The sequence below is a fragment of the Salminus brasiliensis genome, chromosome 3, assembly GCF_030463535.1.
Source record: "Salminus brasiliensis chromosome 3, fSalBra1.hap2, whole genome shotgun sequence".
NCBI classification, from domain to species: Eukaryota; Metazoa; Chordata; class Actinopteri; order Characiformes; family Bryconidae; genus Salminus; species Salminus brasiliensis.
In genome coordinates, this window is record NC_132880.1 from 4231332 (window position 1) to 4254952 (window position 23621).

The 23621-nt window shown below is 44.3% G+C and overlaps 1 protein-coding gene across 2 annotated transcripts in view; it reads left to right on the plus strand.

The window, feature by feature from the left end:
• Positions 1-23621, plus strand: part of adgrl1a (adhesion G protein-coupled receptor L1a) — a 223153-nt gene that overhangs the window by 183813 nt on the left and 15719 nt on the right. For both annotated transcript variants that reach the window (XM_072675209.1, XM_072675210.1), the window contains exons 14-23: positions 2810-3015; positions 3637-3810; positions 4570-4779; positions 7011-7231; positions 8132-8198; positions 9468-9559; positions 11082-11250; positions 12343-12498; positions 13411-13507; positions 21925-22047. In XM_072675209.1, coding sequence (XP_072531310.1) covers positions 2810-3015; positions 3637-3810; positions 4570-4779; positions 7011-7231; positions 8132-8198; positions 9468-9559; positions 11082-11250; positions 12343-12498; positions 13411-13507; positions 21925-22047 — 1515 coding nt within the window. The remainder of the gene's footprint in view (positions 1-2809; positions 3016-3636; positions 3811-4569; positions 4780-7010; positions 7232-8131; positions 8199-9467; positions 9560-11081; positions 11251-12342; positions 12499-13410; positions 13508-21924; positions 22048-23621) is intronic.

Sequence of the window (23621 nt, forward strand, 5' to 3'; positions counted from 1 at the left end):
TCTCTCTCTCTCCCTCCTCTTTCTGTCTCTCTCTCTCCCTCCTCTATCTCTCTTTCTCTCTCTCTCCCTCCTCTTTCTGTCTCTCTCTCTCTCTCTTTCTGTTCCTCTCTCTCTCCTTAGTTTATCTCTGTATTTTCCTATCTCTCTCTCTCTCTTTCCTTCTCTCCTTTGTCCTGTCCCCTGTCCTTTACACCTGTGCCTCCCTCCTGCTCCTTCCTTCTAAACCCAGAACAACCTGTAGTCCTCCAGCACTGCTGTTGTGCGAGTGTGTGTGTGTGTGTGTGTGCGTCTCCCGCGCGACAGGACAGATGCATTAAAAAAAAAAGTTCAAGAAAGTAAGAAGCGGGAGAGTGTGAGGAAGTGAGTCACAGCCAATAAGAGACACAACGGCTCAAACCTGCGATCATTAAAGAGCACATTAAACCTGCAGCCCCCCCCCCCAACACACACACACACCCCTCTACCCCACACACACTCCTGCGCTCCTGCAGGGGCCACAGCACCACTGCACACGTTTATTACTTTCCCCGCTTCAGCACACCTGACTCAACCCATGAAGGGCTTTATAACGAGCTCACGAGTCGAGGCAGGTGTGTTAGAGCGAGGTAAACACTGCGCTGTGCGGTGCCGCGGCCCTCCAGGGACCAACGCGGCCGTAAACACAGCAGCACATTAAAAACAGCTAAGTGAGGCTCTCGTCACTGATCTACAAACACGCTTAATCAGCCGGCGCTGCGTCCTGTTTGGAAACACCAGTCAGCCATAACATTAAAACCGCCTGCCTAATATTGCCTAGGCTCCCCTCTCTCGTGCCCCCCAAAGCAGCTCTGACCCATTGAGTTACGAAATCCACATGAGTTCTCTGGTGCACAGCCTGTCCAAAAGTTTGTGGACACTCCTCCTCTTGAATGCAGAATTCAATTCGGGATGTTGACTTGTGGAGTTGGGGATGAGGTGGCTCGGTGACTATCATCCAACTTCCTGACCTCGCTAACCTCACTCTTATCTTATAATGTAATCAAATCCTCACAGCCATGCTTTAAACAAATATCTTGTAGGAGACTTTCCTCCCTGGACAGTAGAGACAAAGCAGCCTAACACCTTTTTTTGGGGGTAAATACACTTGATTTGGAAGACGCAAGTGTCCAAATACTTTTGTCAAAGAGTGGATCTCAGATGATGGCTCTTGCGTGAGTTCTTGCAACAAAACAACAAAACAAAAAAAAAAAAAGTGGGCATACGAGGATGTACCAAAGGGTTTCCGATAATGTGGCCGCTGTTCCATCTCTTCCACTAGCTTAAAGCACGCAGAGCTGAGGATATGATAGATGCGGAGTGCTGTAAAGTGGCTGAGCTGACATCGTTCCCATTGTCGGAAGATGAAAGTGTCCAAATACTTTTGTCAAAGAGTGGATCTCAGGTGATGGCTCTTGCGTGATGAGTTCTTGCAACAAAACAAAAAAAAGAGGGCATATGAGGATGCACCAAAGGGTTTCCAATAATGTGGCCGCTGTTCCATCTCTTCCACTGGCTTAGAGCACGCAGAGCTGAGGATATGATAGACGCGGGGTACTGTAAAGTGGCTGAGCTGACATCGTTCCCATTGTCTCGAATCTCCAAAACTTCTGAAGCCTGTGATGGACAGTCAAGGCGTTCCGGCGAGCGCTCGGAACAGCAGCTTAGCACAATTCCCAGCCTGATTTACTGCACTTATTGGTTGATAATAACAGTCTAATCAGATTAACGAAAAGCGCTGAGACAATTTCTTTCTTGATGGTTTCTTAACGGCGCTGCTAATAGAATAGCCGAGGAGGCGTGTAGATTACTATCGTTTTCGGGCTGACGGAGCAATCTCGGCTCTCGCGCTCTCTCTACTGCTCTTTTCTCCTCCGTTTCTCCGCCATCTTATCCTCCGCACTCATCTCTCCCGAGCCTCTCTACACCCCCCCTCATCCCATCCCCCAGCACCCCAATGCCCCCCACAACCACCCCCCCCCCCCACACTTCGTTTCTGTGTTTTGTGTCTTGCGCCGGGTTCGGCGGCGGGAGAGAGATTAGGATGATTGAAACAAACGCGCATGAAATATTCATACAGAATAATAAGAATGAGCGCGAGCACTGAGAGAGAGCAGTGAGAGAGAGCAGTGAGAGAGAGGGTGAGAGAGAGAGGGTGAGTGAGAGAGGGTGAGTGAGAGAGTGAGTGAGTGGGTAAGTGAGTGAGTTAACCCCCCTCCCTTTTTTCGTCCCCCCAGCAGTCTAAATGAAATGCTCTTTACCATCAGTCTAACCCTTCACTTCCCTCCCTCTCGCGCGCCCTCTCGCAACCCCCCTCCCTCATTCTTTAGTCCTGTACTCTTGTTGACAATCTCTCTCTCTCTCTCTCTCTCTCTTTCTGTTTGTCTCTGTATCTCTCTCTCTCTCTGGTCTCTATCTTTTTTCTCTCTCTCTCTCTCTCTCTCTCTCTCTTTCTGTTTATCTCTGTATCTCTCTCTCTCTCTTGTCTCTATCTCTATCTCTCTCTCTTGCTCTCTCTCTTTCTCTCTCTCTCTCTCTCTCCCTCAAACTCTCACATTTGCCTAACCGCTCTTTCTCGCTCTCTCATTCTCTTTTATCTACTCTCTATCTCTCTCTCTCTCTCTCTCTCCCTCTCTCTCTCTCTTTCTCTCTCTCTTTTACCTATCCTCTCTCTCTCTCGCGCTCTCTCTCCCTCAAACTCTTACATTTGCCTAACTGCTCTCTCTCCCTCTCTCATTCTCTTTTAACTACTCTCTCACTCTCTCTCTCTCTCTCCCTCTCTCTCTCTCTCTAGGTCAGGTGAAGGTAGTCTTCCTGCTCTATAAGAACCTGGGCTCCTTCCTCTCCACTGAAAACGCCACTGTGAAGATGGAGGTGGAGCCTGGGCTCGGAGGGCGGGTTTTAGCCGTCAACTCACATGTCATCACCGCATCGATCAACAAAGAGTCCAGCCGGGTGTTTCTGACCGTACCTGTGGTCTTCACTTTGAGACATCTACAGGTTGGCAGCCACCCCCCCCCCCCCCACTTCAAACACATACACACACACTCAGTGCTTGAAATTATGAAAGAGGATGCTTTTGTATGAATAAGCAGATTAGACCTAATTAGACCTAAGTCATTCGTAATTAATGAATTAATTAGATAAACAGTTCATTAATAAAAATTTCACACCTGAACAAGTTTCCTTTTGGAAGTTTGGAGAAATGGAGAGCTGGAAAAAATGTCCAACCGTGATCATTATAGCCTCCTAATTACTGCATGCGCCTCGTTAAAAGCCAATTAGTGGAATGTTTGTCCTCGTTAATGTACTTGAGCCAATCAGGTGCACTGTGAGGTAGTTTGGGCCTGAATAGCCGTATTTGGTGGAAGGCCAGTATTGCAGATTGCAGAGCTTCATGTGACCGGTTTCTGGACTGTGACTCGGTAGGCCAGTGAATTGCACGTTGGGGGCGGAGCGTCAGGGCAGCAGTGCCCCTAAACTAGTGGCAGTCCAGGAAACAGTCCTTTACTCTCAAAAGTCGGACATCCAAGAGGACGCTGGTCTAGCGCCTCTGCTGGCTGCTAGCTCAATAGGAAACTCTCTCTCTCTCTCTCTCTTTCTCTCTTCCCCTGCTTGTAGCTGGAGAACCACTTCAGTCCGAACTGCTCCTTCTGGAATTATTCGGAGCGCTCGATGACGGGCCAGTGGTCGTCTCAGGGCTGCAGGCTGCTGGACACCAACGGCACACACACCACCTGCTCCTGCTCACACCTCACCAACTTCGCTGTGCTCATGGTGCAGCACGAGGCCAATGTATGTATACACACACTCATGTGTTCACACACACACACACACACATACACATACATATTTATGTGTGTATGTCCAAAAGTATCTGGACACTAACTGTGTGTGTGTGCCTGTGTCAGCAACGACAGCTGAATAACAACAGCAACAGCACAGACACAGACACACACACACACACACACACACACACACACACATACATATATATATGCACACACTATGTGTCCAAAAGTATCCGGACACTAATTCAGCTGTCGTTGCTGACACAGGCACACACACACACACACAGTTGCAGCTGGTATAATCTCCATAGGAAGGCATTGTCAAAGAGAGATTGTACAAAGCTCCCTCCGCCTCCACCCCCCCACCCACCCCACTCCCTAAGCACTGGGATGTGGAGCAGTGGAACTGCATTTTCTATCCCACCCACACATACACAAACACACACACACACACACTCATGCAGCACCTGCTCCCTCTAGCCACTTTTCCAACCTTGTAGCTCACCTGCTTTTCTAAGTGCACACTCAGAGAAAAAATATTAGGACACACACACACACACTCACACACACACACACACACACACACTTTCACAGAGCCACCCAACTGCACAAACCCACAGCAATTTCAGTTTGACATTTTCTGGATATTCATACAGTGTGTCCCCTGCAGAAGTTACTCTGCCTTAGGCTTCCTATGCGTTTATGGCATTTCACTATAATGGTCTTATATGCCCCCCCCCTTCTCTGTTTCTCTGTCCTGCAGAATCCGGGACAGATGCATGAGCTGCTGCTGTTTGTGATCACGTGGGTCGGTATTGTAATCTCTCTAGTTTGCTTGGCCATCTGTATCTCTACCTTCTGCTTCCTGAGAGGCCTCCAGACTGACCGGAACACCATCCACAAAAACCTCTGCATCAATCTCTTCATCGCTGAGCTCCTCTTCCTCATCGGCATCCACAAGACACAGTACCATGTGAGTCCTGAGGATCATCCCAGGGTCATCCTGTTATCCATCCCGTTATCCCTTAACCCCAGCAGGTGCCACGGCTGTACAAACCTGGTCTTTAGTGATGGTCTAGAATGGTAACTCTGTGCTGCACTGTGTGGACAAAAGTATTGGGACACCTGCTCATTCGTAGTTTCTTCCAAAATCAGAGAGTGTATCCAGCAGTTGTTGGGGTAACTGTCTCTACTGTCCAGGGAAGAAGGCTTTCTACTACATTTTGGAGGTGCATTGCATTTTATTGTGAGGATTTGATTGCATTCAGCGAAATGAGCTATACTGAGGTCAAGATGTTGGATGCTCAGAAAGTATTGGATGAGAACACAGTAGTTCCACTGCTGGGGGGCGGTATACCCCTCTAGGCTAATATTAGGCAGTAGTATTAGCCTAATGGCAGTACTTCTCTACAGGGACTAGACTAGCTGTGTGTATGTGTATGCATTTGCACGCCAAATGTGCAGCTGTCCCGTTCTACTGGTCAGTGCTTTTCTATGGAGATTATACAAGCTGTGTGTGCTCAGCAGCAAAAAAAGCAGAGAAGTGCGCAGAAGCAGAAAGGCCGTAATGTAGGTCAGAGGAGAGGTTAATATACTTATCAGCCGTCATGCTGCAAATAGCGCGGCAGATTATCTTGCAGCAGTACTCAGGGTTGTCTCGCCGGCACATCTGATCATTCTCTATCGGTGGGAAGCGCTGTTTTTCTTCAAGAAGAGCCGTCAGACTCCAGCTGCGAGCCGTGTTTGTACTTGCAGAGTCTTAATAGAGCTACTTGATTGCCTTACAATGTGAAGTCGTGTAATCCTTTAAACAAATAATCAGGGCTTTACATCGTTTTACACATGTTAATCCTCTTCTGTCTGTCTGTCTGTCTGTCTGTCTCTCTCTCTCCGCGTCTCCCTCTCTCCTCGGTTCAGTAGTTCATTGAGCTTTTAGAATTACCTAGAATTACCTAATAGTTTTTAGCTATTAGAATTACCATACCCAGCAGGCACCGGATGTCAGTCTGACGTCAAAAAGATGTTGAATGGTAACGTCGGACAGATGTTGAATTTTGGTTGAAAATGAAAATCAGGTTGATTTAATGCCCGACGTTAGACAGATAAATTGTGGTTAAAAATCAAAGCTACATATCCGTCAAAAACCAACAATGGGTGTGACATCAACCTCCAACGTTAGACAGACGTTGACATCAACCTCCAACGTTAGACAGATGTTGAATTTTAGTTGTTAATCAAAGTCACATATCCATCAAATACCAACAGTGGGTGTGACATCAAGCTCCAGCGTTAGACAGACGTTGAAATCAAGCTCCAATGTTAGACAGATGTTAACATCAAGCTCCAGCGTCAGACATTGACATTGAGCTCCAACGTTAAACAGACGTTGACATCAAGCTCCAACGTTAGACAGATGTTGACATCAAGCTCCAATGTTAGACAGATGTTGACATCAAGCTCCAACATGAGACGGACGTTGACATCAAGCTTCAACGTTAGACAGATGTTGACATCAAGCTTCAACATTAGACAGATGTTGACATCAAGCTCCAACATTAGACAGATGTTAACATCAAGCTCCAGCAACAGACATTGACATTGAGCTCCAACGTTAAACAGACGTTGACATCAAGCTCAAACGTTAGACAGATGTTGACATCAAGCTCCACCGTTAGACAGATGTTGACATCAAGCTCCAACATGAGATGGACGTTGACATCAAGCTCCAACATGAGATGGACGTTGACATCAAGCTTCAACGTTAGACAGATGTTGACATCAAGCTTCAACGTTAGACAGATGTTGACATCAAGCTCCAACGTTAGACAGATGTTGACATCAAGCTTCAGCGTTAGATAAATGTTCATTTTTGGTTGGAAAATTAAAGTCACATATCCGTCAAAAACCAACAGTGGGTGTGACATCAATTCCTACGTTAGACAGACGTTGACATCAAGCTCCAACGTTAAACAGATGTTGAACTTCAGTTATTTTACACCAAAAACCTTCCAACATCTAACAACGTTAGAATTTCACATTGTGTGGACGTTAACGTTGTGTGGACATTTAGCAGATGTTGGGTTTTGGTCACCATGTCTCACTACTCAATGTTGCCGTTTTACGTCGGAAGTCGTTGGATTAGACGTGGACCTGATATTGAACTGTGCTGTCTCTGTCTTTCTGTCTCTCTGTCTCTGTCCCTAGATCGCGTGCCCCATCTTCGCCGGCCTGCTGCACTTCTTCTTCCTGGCCGCCTTCTCCTGGCTGTGCCTGGAGGGCGTCCAGCTGTACCTGATGCTGGTGGAGGTGTTCGAGAGCGAGTACTCGCGCAAGAAGTACTACTACCTGTGTGGCTACTGCTTCCCCGCGCTGGTGGTGGGCATCTCTGCAGCCATCGACTACCGCAGCTACGGGACCAAGAAAGCGTACGTGTGAAGCGGCCCCATTTACACCCCTCAAAGCAAGGGGGTGTTGGGAGGGGGGCGGGTCTCGACCCTCCCTCCTCCCCCCCGCCAGGAAAGCGTTTAGCGTCGTTAAGCAATCGCGAAAGTCATTTTGAAGGCGTTCCGGTGGGTCGTCCCTCAGAGAGGCGAGGCGGGGGGGAGAAAAAAGAGGCGTGCAGTTGATCCGCGGCGTTCGCTGGGGAAATATGCCTGATTTATTGCCAATATCAGTTCGGTGTGGAGCTAAATGGCTTCTTTTCCTCGCTATTTCGGGCGCTATGAGGTTGTCGTTATGAAAAAGGCGCGTTGGGTGCGTCACATTCCTTGTGTGTGTTTTTTTTTATATTAGTTCCAGGGTTATTCTGTGAATGGGTGAGACAAGTTAAGCGAAAAGAAATTCTTAATTAATGCGTTTTCTCATGGGCGTATGTTGTGTGTGTGTGTGTGTGTGTGTGTCTATGTGTTTATTTTCAAACGCAGCACAGCTGTAGTCTTCAGAGTGTTGACTACTGTGCAGAAAATTAGATGCTGACTCCAGTCTGCTAATGATTAAAAACGGAGCCTAACGATCAGCTCCGTTTTTATTAGTTCTTTATTGCCTTTTGTTTTTTTGGCTTTTTTTTTCGGACAAGGAGAGATACGTAAAAAAAAAGGAAAAAAGAAAGCGTAATATCGGCGGCGGCAGTAATAACATTTTAAGATAAGATGGCCTCGTTTCAAGTGCTTTAATAATCGATAAAATGCTCTTCTTTTCAGAAGCAATAAACGTGTTGTTGGCTGTGATTAATTAGTTGCATGTGGCACTCCGGGTTACGGCCGTTATTGCGATATGATTGATGACGGAGCAGGAGATGATGTTCTACCCTGTGTGTGTGTGTTTAGGTGCTGGCTGCGGGTGGATAACTACTTCGTGTGGAGCTTCATCGGTCCTGTGTCCTTCGTTATCATGGTATTGTCCTCTCTGCCTGTTTCTACCTCCCTCTGCACATACGGGAATCTGACATATGACAAATTTACAGATTTCAGATATTTGACATGTATAATAGAACAGATGAAATTCCCTTATATTTAATATACATTTGTGACATGTTGAAATCTATGTGACATATATGCCAACTATTTTTACTATTATTTAACTGGCCAATATGGTACAATATATATTTAAGAAAATCCCAGATGTCTGATCAAAACTTTGTATTTCCAAAATTAAGAAAATTATATATTATAAATATTTATTACAAAAATAATAATAATAATAATAATAATAAAACTAAAATTTTGTGAGACACCTGTGGTTTTCTTAAATATATATCGTACCATATTGGCCAGTTGTAAAAATAGTATATATATATATATATATATATATATATATATATATATATATATATATATATCTTAAATTAGTTAAATAATTAAATAATAATACATTATATTTTCTTAAATATTCCTATAAAAATTCTTTGCATTATGTTCAACTTTCATGATAAACAGACCAATAAAAATGCTCTTGTTATTTTGGAGCAACAATATGTTACATATATGTTATATAATTGATATTTACTTATGCTTATTCTATAGCAGTGTATCTCCAATTTTGTCCGTTTTTAGTTTTCCTCATCACCTGAACCCTGTAGCTCTTCTGTCCACTGTGTGATTCATCCTGAATGAATGTACCAATAGAAATGCTCCAAAATGACTTGTAATGAAGTCTTTTCACTTTGACTTTGACTTCCATTGAAAGTTAAGAAGGTTTTTTCTTACTGTAAATTTGTCATTTTGGAGATACATGTTTTTCACTGGACAGTATATGTACAAGTGGAAATACATTCACATATATATATATATATATATATATATATATATATATATATATATATGGACACACTGTACATGCATTTACCTACCAATTAAAAAACATATGGATGACCCACAATGTACATTGTGCATGTGTCCCATATATGATGTTTACATGCAAGTACCACGGTACTCACAGATGCTCATAAAATAGGGGGGAAATAGGTAGATGCTGGGAACAGAAAAGCCATGTGGAATAAATGTAACTACATTACGGAGGCTTGTGATCCCTCACGCAGTCTGTTGACATGAACAGTATTGCGCTAGTGTGGCCTACAGTACGGAAACCCATTGCATTACGGAGCGCTCTGTACTTTCTCGGTAATATCGGCCTCGTGCCTAATACCTGCCTTTTTGCCTCCAGCTGAACCTGGTGTTTTTGATGGTCACCCTGCACAAGATGGTGTGCAACTCCTCCGCCCTCAAACCTGACTCCAGCCGCCTGGACAACATCAAGTGAGTGCGACAGAAGGACTTAAAGGGCCCATATCATTGGAAACCAACATGTCCTAGAGTCTGATGTAGTGTATGAGGCTTTAAAAACCTGCTGTCCAATCCCCAGACTGTCCCGCCCATTTACATATGTTGGCCTATTTGCCTATTCGGCCTGCAGGGCTTCATGGTATAAGCAGTGGTATTTATTACGGTACAATATTTTTTTGCAGTGTTTTTATTTTTTTGATTGCATTGCCTCTTACATTCAGACTCCAGGCTTTCGAATCCCGAGTTATGCCACTTTGCCATCAGCAGCCGGAGTCAGAATGAGCACAATTGGCCATGCGCTCTCTCTGGGTGGGTAGAAGGCGCCCTCGGCCCTTATAGTCGTCTGTTAGCTGGCCCTTGGGACCAAAAGGACCATGCTGTACACTGTAAATGAATGGTGTACATGTATTTTGAAAATTGTGGGATGATGTTTTTCTTCTCATAGGTGAAAGAGATTCCACTAATATCTAATAAATGTGGAAATATAATTGATATTTCCATATTTGCTCCTTATACTCAATCAGTTCCTTAGATAATACTACTGGCATTTAAAAAATTATATCTTTATTATGTTTTGCCTTGGGGACAGCTTGGGGACGTTTGTGTAGTTTGACGTACTAAAATGGAATTTTCAGTGTGTTTAAATGAATGATTTTCAACCTCTTATCACTTAGAATGAACCCCCTGGTGGGGCTATTCTTTGTTTAAAAGGTTAAGCAGGTGGGTTCATGAAGAATGGACCAATAGAAATGTTCCAAAATTATACCTCCTGTAAATTTGCTATTTTGGAGATACAAGGTTTTTTTTTTTTTTGCGAGACAGGGATGATATGTAAAGGACCATATTAACATACAGTATATACATTTGCTCTGTCTGGCTGCCCTGCATGGTGCCTCATTACAGTAGTCCAGACTGGAAGACTCTGTGTAAATGGGCGGAGCTAAACTCCTAAAGCTGAATAGGTGCAAATGTGGAAATGACATCACAAAACTAGTAGTTTTAGCAGCTAGCCGTTGCGGTCTAGTCTCCATCTTTGGGCTGAGTGGACTGGGGGCTTGCATTTTTCCATGATATGGGCCCTTTAATATGAGGAAGAATCACAGCAGTGTTTGCTTATGTACTCTCACTGTTTCATAAATTTGTATGTTTACAGTTATGAAGATATGGACGTACATATTTCACACACACACAGACAGACAGATTTATTTGTCTATGTCTCTCAAATCTAGTGATGCAGTATTTGATCATTTATCAGATTATTGCACGGTTGGGATTTAGCCCGGCTGCTGTGTTCTGCTGTGGTGTGACTGAGAGGCCACAGGTTACACTTACACCCACTGGGTCTAATACAGGGACACTCTGCTCTGCCCTTTATTGTCTTGATCAAGAGTAACAGTGACAATACTGAATCTTTACCAGCCGGGACTGAACTTATGACCCCAGCTTCATATAACAGTCTGATCACTGCCCATTCTGTTTGCCTGTTTTCTTTCAGGTCCTGGGCTCTGGGGGCCATCGCCCTGCTCTTCCTTCTGGGCCTGACCTGGGCTTTCGGTCTCCTCTTCATAAATGAGAAGACGGTCACCATGGCCTACCTCTTTACCACCTTCAACGCCTTCCAGGGCATGTTCATCTTCATTTTCCACTGCGCCCTGCAGAAGAAGGTGTGTGACACTCCAGTCCCAGGGTCTGCTTCAGTTTCAGCCAGTAGTAGCGACGCAGTGTCTGTAATCCAGTATGAATCTGGAGTGTATAGATTGTTTTTTGGGGTTTATTTGCAGTTTGTTTTTACTTTGATCCAGTATGAATCAGCAAGGTGTGATTTTTAACTGCTTGATATTATTAACAGTGGATTGATTTTAATCCAGTATGAATCTGCAGAGTGTTTAGTTTTTATAGTCAGACAGAAATAACTGTGGACGGACTTTGATCCGGTATGAATTAGCAGTGTGTTTTTTACTGCTTGATATTATTAACAATGGAATGATTTAAATCCAGTATGAATCAGCAGTGTTTATATTTTTTACAGTTTGATGCTAATAATAGTAGAGTGATTTTATCCAGTATGAATCAGCAGTGTGTTTAGTTTTTATAGTCAGACAGTAATAACTGTGGAGGGACCTTGATCCAGTATGAATCTGCAGTGTGTTTAGTTTTTATTGTCGGGCAATAATAACTGTGGAGGGACTTTAATCCAGTACGAATCAGCAGTTTGCATAGTTTTTATCTGACATGTAAATCCAGTATGAATCAGCAGTGTTTATATTTCTTTACAGTTTGATGCTAATAATAGTAGAGTGATTTTATCCAGTATGAATCAGCAGTGTGTTTAGTTTTCATAGTCGGGCAGTAATAACTGTGGAGGGACATTGATCCAGAATGAATCTGCAGTGTGTGATTTTTACTGTTTGATACTATTAACGATGGATTGATTTTAATCCAGTATGAATCAGCAGTGTTTATATTTTTTTTTACAATTTGATGCTAATAATAGTAGTTTTTATCCAGTGTGAATCTGCAGTGTGTTTAGTTTTTATAGTCTGAACTATATAACTAGTGTGTGTAGTTCATATTGTATTACATGAATATTTGTAAAATGTTTTTACTCCAGTATGAATCTACAGTGTGCAGACTGTCTGACAGTCTGGCAGTACTAACTGTGTGGAGATCAGGCTTTAGTTATATTTACTCACTTTGTGTGTGTGTGTGTGTGTGTGTGTGTGTGTGTGTTTATGTGTGTGTGTGCACGTACGCAGGTCCATAAGGAGTACAGTAAATGTCTACGTCACTCGTATTGCTGCGGGCGTTCCTCCAGCTCCAGCTCACACGGCTCTCTGAAGAATTCTGCCCTCAGGGCCAACAACCGCTACTACACCAGCAGCCAATCACGGCATGCAGCCGCGCACAGACAGGTATGTAATAATCATGTCCCATATGAATTATATGTACGTACCTAACATATGTAGTCACTGTCACTTTAGAGCAGCAAAACTGGACCATTATATATGTCCAAATGTTTGTGGACACCCCTTCAAATAAGATAAGATAAGATAAGATAAGATAGTCCTTTATTAGTCCCGCAGTGGGGAAATTCACAGTGTGACAGCAGAAAGGGATAGCAAGACACTCAGTTACAAAAATTTAGATAAATAATTTACACTATATACACAATATAAATAAGAATTAAAAAAGCAATAAACAATATTATTTACAGCAAAAGACTCTTAATTGCACATGGGGGGGGTATTGCACATAGTATTCCCTGAACATGAACATGTGTGTAGTTAAGTGTGTGCGTATGTGGTCCGCTGGGAGCAGTGCTGGTTGTGCAGTCTGACGGCAGCAGGAAGGAAGGACCTGCGATACCTGCGATGAATGAATTCAGCTACTTTGAGTTGCACCCCATGCTGACATATACAGCTTATCTAGTCCCTTTGGAGAAGTACTGCCAATAGAATAGGACTCTCTGGAGCAGATCAGTATAAACCCATTGAGACCATGCTGCCTAATGCCAGGCGTGGGCTAGAGGGGTATAAAGCCCCCCAGCATTGGGACAGTGTTTCATCCATCCAATACTTTTAGGGCGATGTGGGCGACCTCATTAACTCTCTTGTGGCTGAATACAAATCAAATCCTCACAGCAATGAGCTCCAACACTGTAGAAAACCTTCTTCCCTGAACAGTAGAGACAGTTACACCAATAAATACATTTGAACAACGAATGAACAGGTGTCCCAATACTTTTGTCAGTATAGTGTGTGTATATATATATATATATATTGCAAAATTTTTATATGTCCTCCATGTCTGTGTTCGTTGTCCAGAGTCGTATTCGTCGGATGTGGAACGACACCGTGAGGAAGCAGACGGAGTCCTCCTTCATGGCAGGAGATATCAACAGCACTCCCACACTCAACCGCGGTGAGACTCTGTCCTCTCTCTCTCTCTCTCTCTCTCTCTTAGTCCTTTGCCTGCTGTAGAAGACCAGCATGCCAGGCGACGAGTCGATGCCATAGCCATCTCTGCATATTTCAAATCTCTGCTGTTTACCAACTGTGCAAAGTTTCAGTATTGCCATAGTTGGCACCTACTGAGGGCTGTCAATTCAGCCTGCTCATTAGAATATCAGGACCACGCCCAGATAGAGGCCGGCTTCACAACGAGCTCGATCAGCGAATTTGTGGGGGGTTTTTTGTGTGTTTTTTTTTTTAATAATTCCAGTCCTGTTTATTTTTCCTCCACATTCCTGGTGGTTTAATATAAAACTGAAGTTTAGTATCATAAAAAACATTGTGAATATTTTACACTGTGTTCCCTGGGACTTAAAAAATGGATAAATAGACACTTTGGGTTTATATTAAGCACACTTAGGAATGCTAGCCTACAGCTGGTAATAATAAAGAAAGAATAATTAGGTCGCTTAGTTAAATATTACTTGGGAGTGTCTTGGAGGGGTACAGTGATTATCCAGGGCAGGCCGAGTCTCCTAATGCCCACCCATGGCTTCAGGGGTGCAACAGGCTCACATTCTTTCAGTATTCATGCTCCAGCACTCCTCTCCGACTGTAAAAGCTACAGCCGCTGCTTATGAGGTTCAGGTGCAGCGCAGCGTCAGGCGTTTAGTGGGGTGTGGTTATTAGGCTGCAGACATTGAATAGTAACCCTGCTAGTCGAGTCATGAGTCATGAGGTCATCAGGAGTCAGAGTTGCGAGTCAGGTAAGCACAAGTCCAAGTCGCAAGTTGGTTGATCACAAGTCCGAGCCGAGACGAATCACTTGTCCAAGTTGAGTCCAGAGGCATTTAAGCATGAGTCCAAGTCAAGTTGCGAGAAATTTAAGCACGTCGAGTCGAGTTGCGAGGCAGTTAAACATAAATTAGAGTCAAGTGGATGAGTTTATCATGAGTCTGGGTTGAGTTGCAAGTCAGTTTTTGGAGTCAAGTCGTGAGTGAGTTAAGCATGAGTCTGTGTCAAAGTTGCGAGTCAGATAAGCTGACCATGAGTCAGTGAGTCCAAGTCAAGTTGCGAGTCAGCTGATCTCAAGTTCGAGTCAAGTCGCAAGTCATTTAGGCTTGAGATCCAAGTCGTGAATTTGAGGCAAGTCACTAGTCAGTTAAGTACAAGTCCAAGTCAAGTGGAACTCAGTTAATTACGAGTCCAAGTCAAGATGTAAGCCAGTTAAGCGTGTGTCAGACTCAAGCCTAGAACTAGTCAGTTCATCACAACTGAGTTGAGTTGTGAGTCAATTATGTACAAGACCAAGTTGAGATGCGACTCAGTTAAGCGCGAGTCTGAGTTGGGCCACGAGTCAGTAAAGCACTAACCCAAAACGAGTCAGGAGTGAGTTAAGCACAAGGGTAAGTAAAGTTGTGAGTCAGTAAAGTACTAGTACAAGTGCAGCTACGAGTCAGTTGAGCAGGAGTCTGAGTTGAGTTGAGAGTGAGTTAAGCACAAGTCTGAGTCAAGTCGTGAGTCATTTATGTACAAGACCAAGTCGAGATGTGACTCAGTTAAGCACGAGTCTGAGTTGGGCCACGAGTCAGTAAAGCACTAACCCAAAAATGAGTCACAAGTGAGTTAAGCACAAGGGTAAGTAAAATTGTGAGTCAGTTAAGTACAACTCCAAGTCCAGTTACGAGTCAGATTAGCCTGAGTCTGAGTTGATTTGCCAGTCAGTTATATGTCCAAATGTGTGTGGACACCCTTTCAAATGAATGCATTCAGCTACTTTGTATAAATAAAGGGCCCCAGCATTGAGCTGTGGATCAGTGGAGGAACTGTGTTCTCTGGAATGGTGGATGGTGCTCCAGCCAATACTTTTAGAGTGTTTGAGTCACGAGTCAGTCAATAGTGGACTAAGTCGCTGACTCGAGTCCTTATCTTTGGTGATTAGAAAGAGCCAATAATGTATACTGAGCTCCAGTCCTACGGGTTTAATGTAGCGAAGCCTTTGTTGTCTTTTCAGTGGAGGAGCATGAAAGCACTCCTTCAACCTCTTCTCCACTCTTCTCCCTGCTCCGTCATCTGTCTGCAAGACAGCGAGCGAGAGAAAGATGGAGGAAGAGGAGAAGAGAGCTAGCAAACTACACAGAGAGAGAGAGAGAGAGAGAGAGAGAGAGAGACAGATAGATGGCGTGTGTATTACTTTGATTATTCCCACTGAAGGCTATTAGCCGTAGCTAAGGCGGATGGTAATATGAGTGGAGCGTATCGTCAGTGTGCTCTTGATGATGATGATGATGATGATCATCATCATCATCATCATCATCAGAGGCATTGGGATCAGTGTTGCTGGGAGGAGATGAGGGGCCGGCGGTGGCAGCAGCTAAATCAGCCGCCTCTCTTTATGCTAATTCCATCCATTTTGTTTTTAATGAACTGATTAGAGGCCGAGCGAACAGGGGGTAATTAGTCTAATTGAGGAGAGTGACGGGAGCGGCCTCGACACCATGCACAGATTGCCGCTTTCCGGGGACTTTAATCAAGCTATGATAGGAAAGCGAGAGAGAGAGAGAGAGAGAGAGAAAGAGAGAGAGAGATCGACATCGTAGGCTACAAAACAAAGACAAAGAGAAAGAGAGACTTCTTATTACTGCTGATTACCCGAGGTGGAAAGTAATGAATTACAGCTACTCTCATTACAGTACTGTCTCAGTACTTTTAGAGTAGAATTCAATTATTATCGAGGTTTCCAATCAAATATTTCAGCAATTCCTGAATTACGCCATGAGGCAGAGATAAGAGTCACTTATGCCCAAGTCCGAGTCAAGCATGAGTCTGAGTCAAGATACGAGTTAGTTAAGCATGAGTCCAAGTTAAGTTACGAGTTAGTTAAGCATGAGTCCAAGTTAAGTTACGAGTTAGTTAAGCATGAGTCTGAGTCAAGATACGAGTTAGTTAAGCATGAGTCCAAGTTAAGTTACGAGTTAGTTAAGCATGAGTCCGAGTCAAGATACGAGTTAGTTAAGCATGAGTCCGAGTCAAGTTCCGGGTTAGCTAAGCATGAGTCTTGAGTCGAGTTACGAGTTAGTTAAGCATGAGTCTAAGTCGCGTTACGAGTTAGTTAAGCATGAGTCCGAGTCAAGATACGAGTTAGTTAAGCATGAGTCTTGAGTCGAGTTACAAGTTAGTTAAACATGAGTCTTGAGTCAAGTTACGAGTATGTTAAGCATGAGTCTAAGTCGCGTTTCGAGTTAGTTATGCTTGAGTCCGAGTCAAGTTCCGGGTTAGCTAAGCATAAGTCTTGAGTCGAGTTATGAGTTAGTTAAGCATGAGTCTTGAGTCGAGTTATAAGTTAGTTAAGCATGAGTCTTGAGTCGAGTTACGAGTTAGTTAAGCATGAGTCTTGAGTCGAGTTATGAGTTAGTTATGCATGAGTCTTGAGTCAAGTTACGAGTTAGTTAAGCATGAGTCTGAGTCAAGTTGAATTAGTTAAGCATGAGTCTTGAGTCAAGTTACGAGTTAGTTGAGCATGAGTCTTGAGTCGAGTTACGAGTTAGTTATGCATGAGTCCGAATCAAGTTATGAGTTAGTTAAGCGAGTTTGAGTTGAGTTACGAGTTAGTTAAGCATGAGTCCGAATCAAGTTATGAGTTAGTTAAGCGAGTTTGAGTTGAGTTACGAGTTAGTTAAGCATGAGTCCGAGTGAAGTTACGAGTTAGCTTGGCATAAGTCTTGAGTCGAGTTACGAGTTAGTTAAGCATGAGTCCGAGTTAAATTGTTAGTTAATTATGCATTAGTCCAAGTCAAATTGAGTTAGTTAAGCATGAGTCGGAGTCATGTTGCGAGTTAGTTCAGCAGGAGTCCGAGTCCAAGTTGAATCATAAGTCAGTTAAGCAGTCAGAGTCTGGTCACAAGTCAATTATGCCCAAGTCCAAGTCAAATCATAGGTCAATTCATAGGTCAATATGGATCAATTCATCATCCTGAGTCTAAGTCAGTTAAGGTAGAGTCTGAGTCGAGTCACAAGTCAGTTCATCACAAGTTCAAGAAAAGTTGCAAGTCAGTTAAGTACGAGTCTGGGCTCAGTTGCAAGTCAGTTAAGCACCAGATTGAGTGAAGTTGTGAATCAGTTCATTATAAATGTGAGTCAGTTACGCTAGGGTTCAAGTCTAGTTGCGAGTCAGTTAAATGCCAACTTTAAAAACTCAATGTCACATAGTGAGTCAGTCAGCAGGTACTGTTACAGTACCGTCTCTGTACTTTTTGAGTATAATTACATCATTAGCGAGGTTTCCATTCAAATACTTCTCAGATTCCTGAAGCCGACGTCACACGATTACACCATAAGGGCCGAGACAAGGGCCTGTCTCACTGCAATGGACAGAACTGGACCTTTATTAGCTCTCGGTGGAGCAGTTTTGACGGCCCTCTGTCAGCTGTAAATGGCTTTAACAGTTCAGAGACATGGCGCAGAGTGGCCTGCAGCCCGTTTAATGAGGGCTGATGTGGCGGTCTCACCGAAACCCCTGCAAACGCCACCGCAGGAGGAGAAGGTTCTGAGCGGATTACAGACTTCCATCCCAGCTGCGCTATTGATAAACCAGCTTCTCCATCTTCTTGAACGTTGTGATTTGACCTTAGTTGGGGTCAGAAATGCTCAGATATGTTTTTCAAGCCTATTTACCACCCTGTTATTACTATAAATGAAACACGCTGTTCCTCCTTTGAGGAAAACAAGACTATAATTTTTCTATTTTTATTGGCTGGTTTACGTCATCACGACAGCTCACAGCAGCATAGCATAGCCTAGCATAACCGACCCTACTCTAGCATAGCATAGCCTAGCCTGGCCTAGCTAGCATAGCTTTTTAGACTGAAACTAGAACTTTTTTTATCAAAACATTAGCTTTTAGCCTTCTTTTTAGGCCTCAGGCATTCAACTAGATTCTGGGGCATTGCTGTGAGCATTTGATTGCATTCAGTGACAATCGTCAGCATGTAGGATTTTGATGATCCCCACCCCACCTCATCCCAACTCCCCAACTCATCCCAAAAGGATTGGCTGGAAGTATTATGAAGGCTGTTGCTGTCCCTTCGGTGTCCACTCGGCATAGTGTGTGGTTAGCAAGCTTTGTAGTGTGGTCTGGTAGGGTTAGCTTTTAGCCTAGCACCTGGCTAGCACATGCTAGCTTTAATGTCTGTCCCCCGGCTGTCATGTGGACACCTGCCTCACCAGGGCAGTCCTTCACCAGTCAACTAGCATTAGCTTTTTGCCTTCTTTTTAGCCTCGCTTTCATATTCTCCTGAAGTAGGAGCATAAGGTTGCATTAAGCCCAGAAAGGCTTTCACTAGTGGGCGGGGTCTTTGTAAATTGTTAGGGGTGGAGCAAATTTGTGAAGACTGTGATGTAACAGTTTTGGGATTTTGGAATCGGCCTGTTTTACAGCTCTGTTTTACTTACGTGAGCTTTGCTTTTGCAAGAGGACTCGGCAGTGTGGACTCTGCATTTACTGAACTGAATTATAACTTAACCACGATACACAGTATGGACAAAAGTATTGAGACGCCTGCTCATTTGTTGTTGTTGTTTTTTCTAGAATCATGGCTAATAAAAAAGAACTGTCTCAATTGTTCAGGGAAGGCTCCAGGCATTCAACTAGATTCTGAAGCATTGCTGTGAGGATTTGATTGCATTTAGTGACAATCGTCAGCATGTAGGATGATGATGATCCCCACCCCACCTCGTCCCCAACTCCAAAACTCATCCCAAACGGATTGGCTGGAGCACCATCCATCATTCCAGAGAGCACAGTTCCTCCACTGCTCCACAGCTCAACGCTATGGGGCTTCATACCCCTCTAGCCCACGTCTGGCATTAGTAGGCATGTTGCCAACAGGTTCATGTTGATGTTCTCCAGAGAGAGTTTTATGTTATTGCCAGTACTTTTCTACAGGGACTAGACAAGCAGTGTATGTGTGTGTGTGTGTCAGCAATGGGTGCAACTTAAAGTAGTGGTGTCCACAAACATTTGGACATAGCTAACTCCATTAGCCTCATAGAAATATCGCTGTTCTCCGATAGTCGGTCGAAATGAACTGTTGAGTTGAGGAGCAGCGATGAGGGGGTGGCGGGGTGTCTTTTTGTCCTCTCTGGGAAAAGTTAGCGTGGACGGCGGAGAGAGGCAGGAGATGCTGAACAATGGACGAGCGTCTGCGGCTGCTCCACGCGCTCGCTATCAGCTCCATCGGCGTTATCTCTGATTCCAACACTCCAGCATGCGAGTGGCTCGCCGCTACCGCACAATAGCGCACCACACTCTCCCCCACCTAGCCTGCCTCTCTCTCCCGCTCTCGCTCTCCCGCTCTCGCTCTCCCGCTTGCTCTCCCTGTATCTCGGTTTCTCGCTTGCTCTCGTCTCTCGTAACTTAGTTAGCATTTTTGGCAAGATACTCTGCTGTGATAGCTGCCAGAATTAATCACTGTGTGTGAAAACTGTGTATGTGTGTGTGTGTGTGTGTGTGTGTAATATTTGGAGTGTGTGTGTTTGTTAATGCATGTCGAGGCAAGGTGGGCAGTACGTGGCTGTGTGTTTCTGTATGTGTGAACGAAGATGGATGGAGAGAAAGAAAGGAATTGAGTGTGAGTGTGTGTGTGTTAGAGAATGTGTGTGTGTGTGTGTGTGTCAGTGGCGTAGCAAGAATTTCATTGTAGGGGGCTTGGTTATGGGTTGAAGGGGCCAGCTAGAAGGCGTCACGTAGTTGAGTAGTGTATCTCTGTAGTGAAGTGATAGCCAGGAGGTTTAGCCCCTCCCACTCAGTTCAGTCCAGGTAAACATTAGCAGCATTAGCAACATTAGTAATGACATTAGCAAACACCAGCTAACCAGCACACCAGCCAACATCACTTAAGAGTGATCAGGCGAGTGAGCATATTGTGCTCTCTCTGCCTCCGGACGCCGATGGCAAAGCAGCATGGCTTGGGATTCGCGACCCCCGGCCCATAGTGGCAACACTATTTGATGCGCTGATTTAAAGCCCTGTTTCTCAAGCGTTTTAACCAAAGCTCTGATTGGATGCTGAATGAATTAGCGCTGATCTTCGAGTTTAGCCTGTTAGCATTGTGATCACAGATCTGAGTAAATCTGTTGGGCCCTGCCTTCACTCCAGTTCGGTTTAACTCTCGTTTTATTGGTCGCCTCGTTAAAAATGACTCATGATGGGCGGAGCTTTTCAGCTGGAGTTGAGTTCATGTTTAAACTGGACGGAGTGGGAACTCTGGTCAGTGTGTTTGGGTGAATTATGGGTGTGTTTAGGAAAGGGCAGCGGCCTCAGGCACTGATTACAAGACGACCGGAAGCTGCTTTAGGTGAAAAACGAAAAAACCTGGTTTACTGTGTGAGAAAATGGGTGCAGTGTGTGTGTGTGTGTGTGTGTGTGTGTGGTGTTCCGATTAATTCCTGACCACTCTCTCTCTGTCTCTCTCTCTCTCGCTCTCTCTCTCTCTCTCTCTCTCTCTCGCTCTCTCTCTCTCGCTCTCTCTCTCTCTCTCTCTCTCTCTCGCTCTCTCTCTCTCTCTCGCTCTCTCTCTCGCTCTCTCTCTGTGTGATGGATGCTGTGTGTGAAAGGGAGAGAGAGAGAGAAAGAGAGAGGTTGGACTGTTTTTTCCTCTGCTCTCCTTCATGCTGTCCTAGTTTTAATTTCATGCCGTGTGTGTGTGTGTGTGTGTGTATGAGTATAAGTGTGTGAGCGCTCCCAGCCGCAGGCTGCATGTGCAGATTCCCGCCCATCCCCGGCGCTCCGTATCCGGCGGGCACATTCGTCTGCGCCGAGCGTTCACATTTCACTGCGGAGCGGAGCGGCATTGCAGCGGCTGCTCCCCGAAACGGCATAATAGCAAACATTACCATCCGCCTTCAAATGACTCCATCTGACAGCACCACAGCCCATGACTGCACTTCAAATACTGTACACTTCACCCTCTCTCTCTCTTTCTCTCACTCTGCCTCGCTCACCAGCTCTCCCTCATTCTCTCGCGCTCTCCCTCTTATCATTCAAAATAAACAGCTTTATCAAATCCAACCATTACGGCATCAAACAGAAGCAGCAGGGATTTTTTTTTCTCCCCCTCCTGCAGGAAAAAAGAACTCCAAGCGCACTGAAATCGTTCCTGGAGAGCCCTTATCTTAAGCGCAGCGTGCGGCGAGCGCTAACGCTTCTCAGTTGTTAACAAGTCCAACAACTTTCCTCACCCTTTTCAAATGCTGAGCCTAAATGCGAGATTAGGATCTTAAAAGCGCAGTCGCGCCGCGAAAGTCTCGTTCTCGCAGGTTGTAGCGCTGTTTCACTGAAGCACTCTCCCTCTCTCTCTCTCTCGCATGCTTCTCTCTCCTTCCTTGCAGGCACCATGGGGAATCACCTCCTGACGAATCCCGTTCTGCAGACTCGCACAGGCACTTCTCCCTACAACACCCTGCTGGCTGAGAGCTTCACGCCTCCCTCACCTGGAGTCTTCAACTCCACCGGTCAGTAAAGTGCTTATGGCCGCAGTCTCATTAAAGGGTTGAAATTCCAGGTCTGACTTTGATTGCCGTTCCTTTGAAGCCAAATTAGCCGCTTTTTTCAGATGATGTTTATTAGTCTTTCCTCAAGCCAGAGATCAGTACAGCACCAAAATGCTTCCCCACCTGAATTCAGATATTTTTCTGAAGCCCGACAGAGATGAGGGTTTACCAAAGCGGTGTGAATGCGGAAATCTGATGCTTGTGGGACAGAAATGTGGATTTTTCAGATGTTTATCTACATCTAATAGAGATGTGATTTTTTTCAGAGCAGTGTGAACAAACATCCGATCTTAAAAAAAACAGTTTGGAAACTCTTTCATTTCTGATCCTCGATCCCTGGTTGAAGTGACACAGATCCAGAATTTTGTCTCAATATAATTTGGGTTTTTACAAGAAGTGTGAACACAACAATCAAATTTTTCAATTTTCAAAAAGATTTGGAGCAAAAAGGGACGAGAGGGTGCTGAAAAGGAAGAAAGGGTGGGGGACGAGATAAAAACACCAGGAAAGAGAAAGTCTATATCTGGTAGAGATGTGGATTACTCAAAGCGGTGTGAACACAGAAATTGGATGTTTATAAAATGGTCATGATTCTGATCCTGCAGTCCGAGTTGAATTGTCACAAATGCAGAATTTTTCCTACATCTGATAGAAATGTGTTTTTTTCAGAGCAGTGTGAATAAAAAAAATCTGGTTCTGAAGTGGTTCTGTTCCCGCATCCCTGGCTAAAGTGGCACACTTACCGAATTTTGCCTCAATAGAACAGAGACCTGAGTTTTACAAGCAGTGTGAACACAAGAATAGGAACTTTTCAATCTGCAGAGTTTCGGAGCAAAGAGAGAAGAGGTGATGATGTAAGAGGAAGAAAGCTAGGATCTGAAAGAGATGTGGATTTTTTAAAGCGGTGTGAACACAAACATCTGATGTTTATGAAATCTGAGCAAAACTCTTAATGATTCTGATCCTGCATCCCTGTTCCGATCAGTGGCGGAAATGCCGAATGTTTCCTAAATCTGACAGAGATGAGGGTTTACCAAAAATCTGATACTTCTGATCAAATCCCAGCAAAACTTGCTCAATTTGTGTCTCTGTTCGAAGTTCGAAATCCAGAATTGTTGCTAAATCTGACAGAGATGTGAACACAAATCTTTAATGATTGAGAGGAAGGAAGAGGATGAAAAAGAGATAAAAGGTCAAGAGAGAGAGAGAGAGAGAGAGTCAGAAAAAAGAGGGACGAGAGAGAAATAATGAAAGAAAAAAAGAGGGAGGGAGAGAGAGAGAGAACGAGAGTGAGAGTATGAGATAAAAACAGCAGGAGAGAGAGAGAGAGAGAGAGAGAGAGAGAGAGAGAGAGAGAGAGGTGGGGGAAAAGAAGAAAGATAAGGAAAGATAAAGAAAGAGGGCGAGAGAAAGAAGTGAGAGAGAAGTAAAAGAAAGGATAAAGTGAGAAAGGAAAAAAAGGATAGAGAGACATAGAAAAAGAAAGCAAAGGGACGAGAGAAGAAGGAGAGCAAGAGAAAGATAAAGAGAGAGCG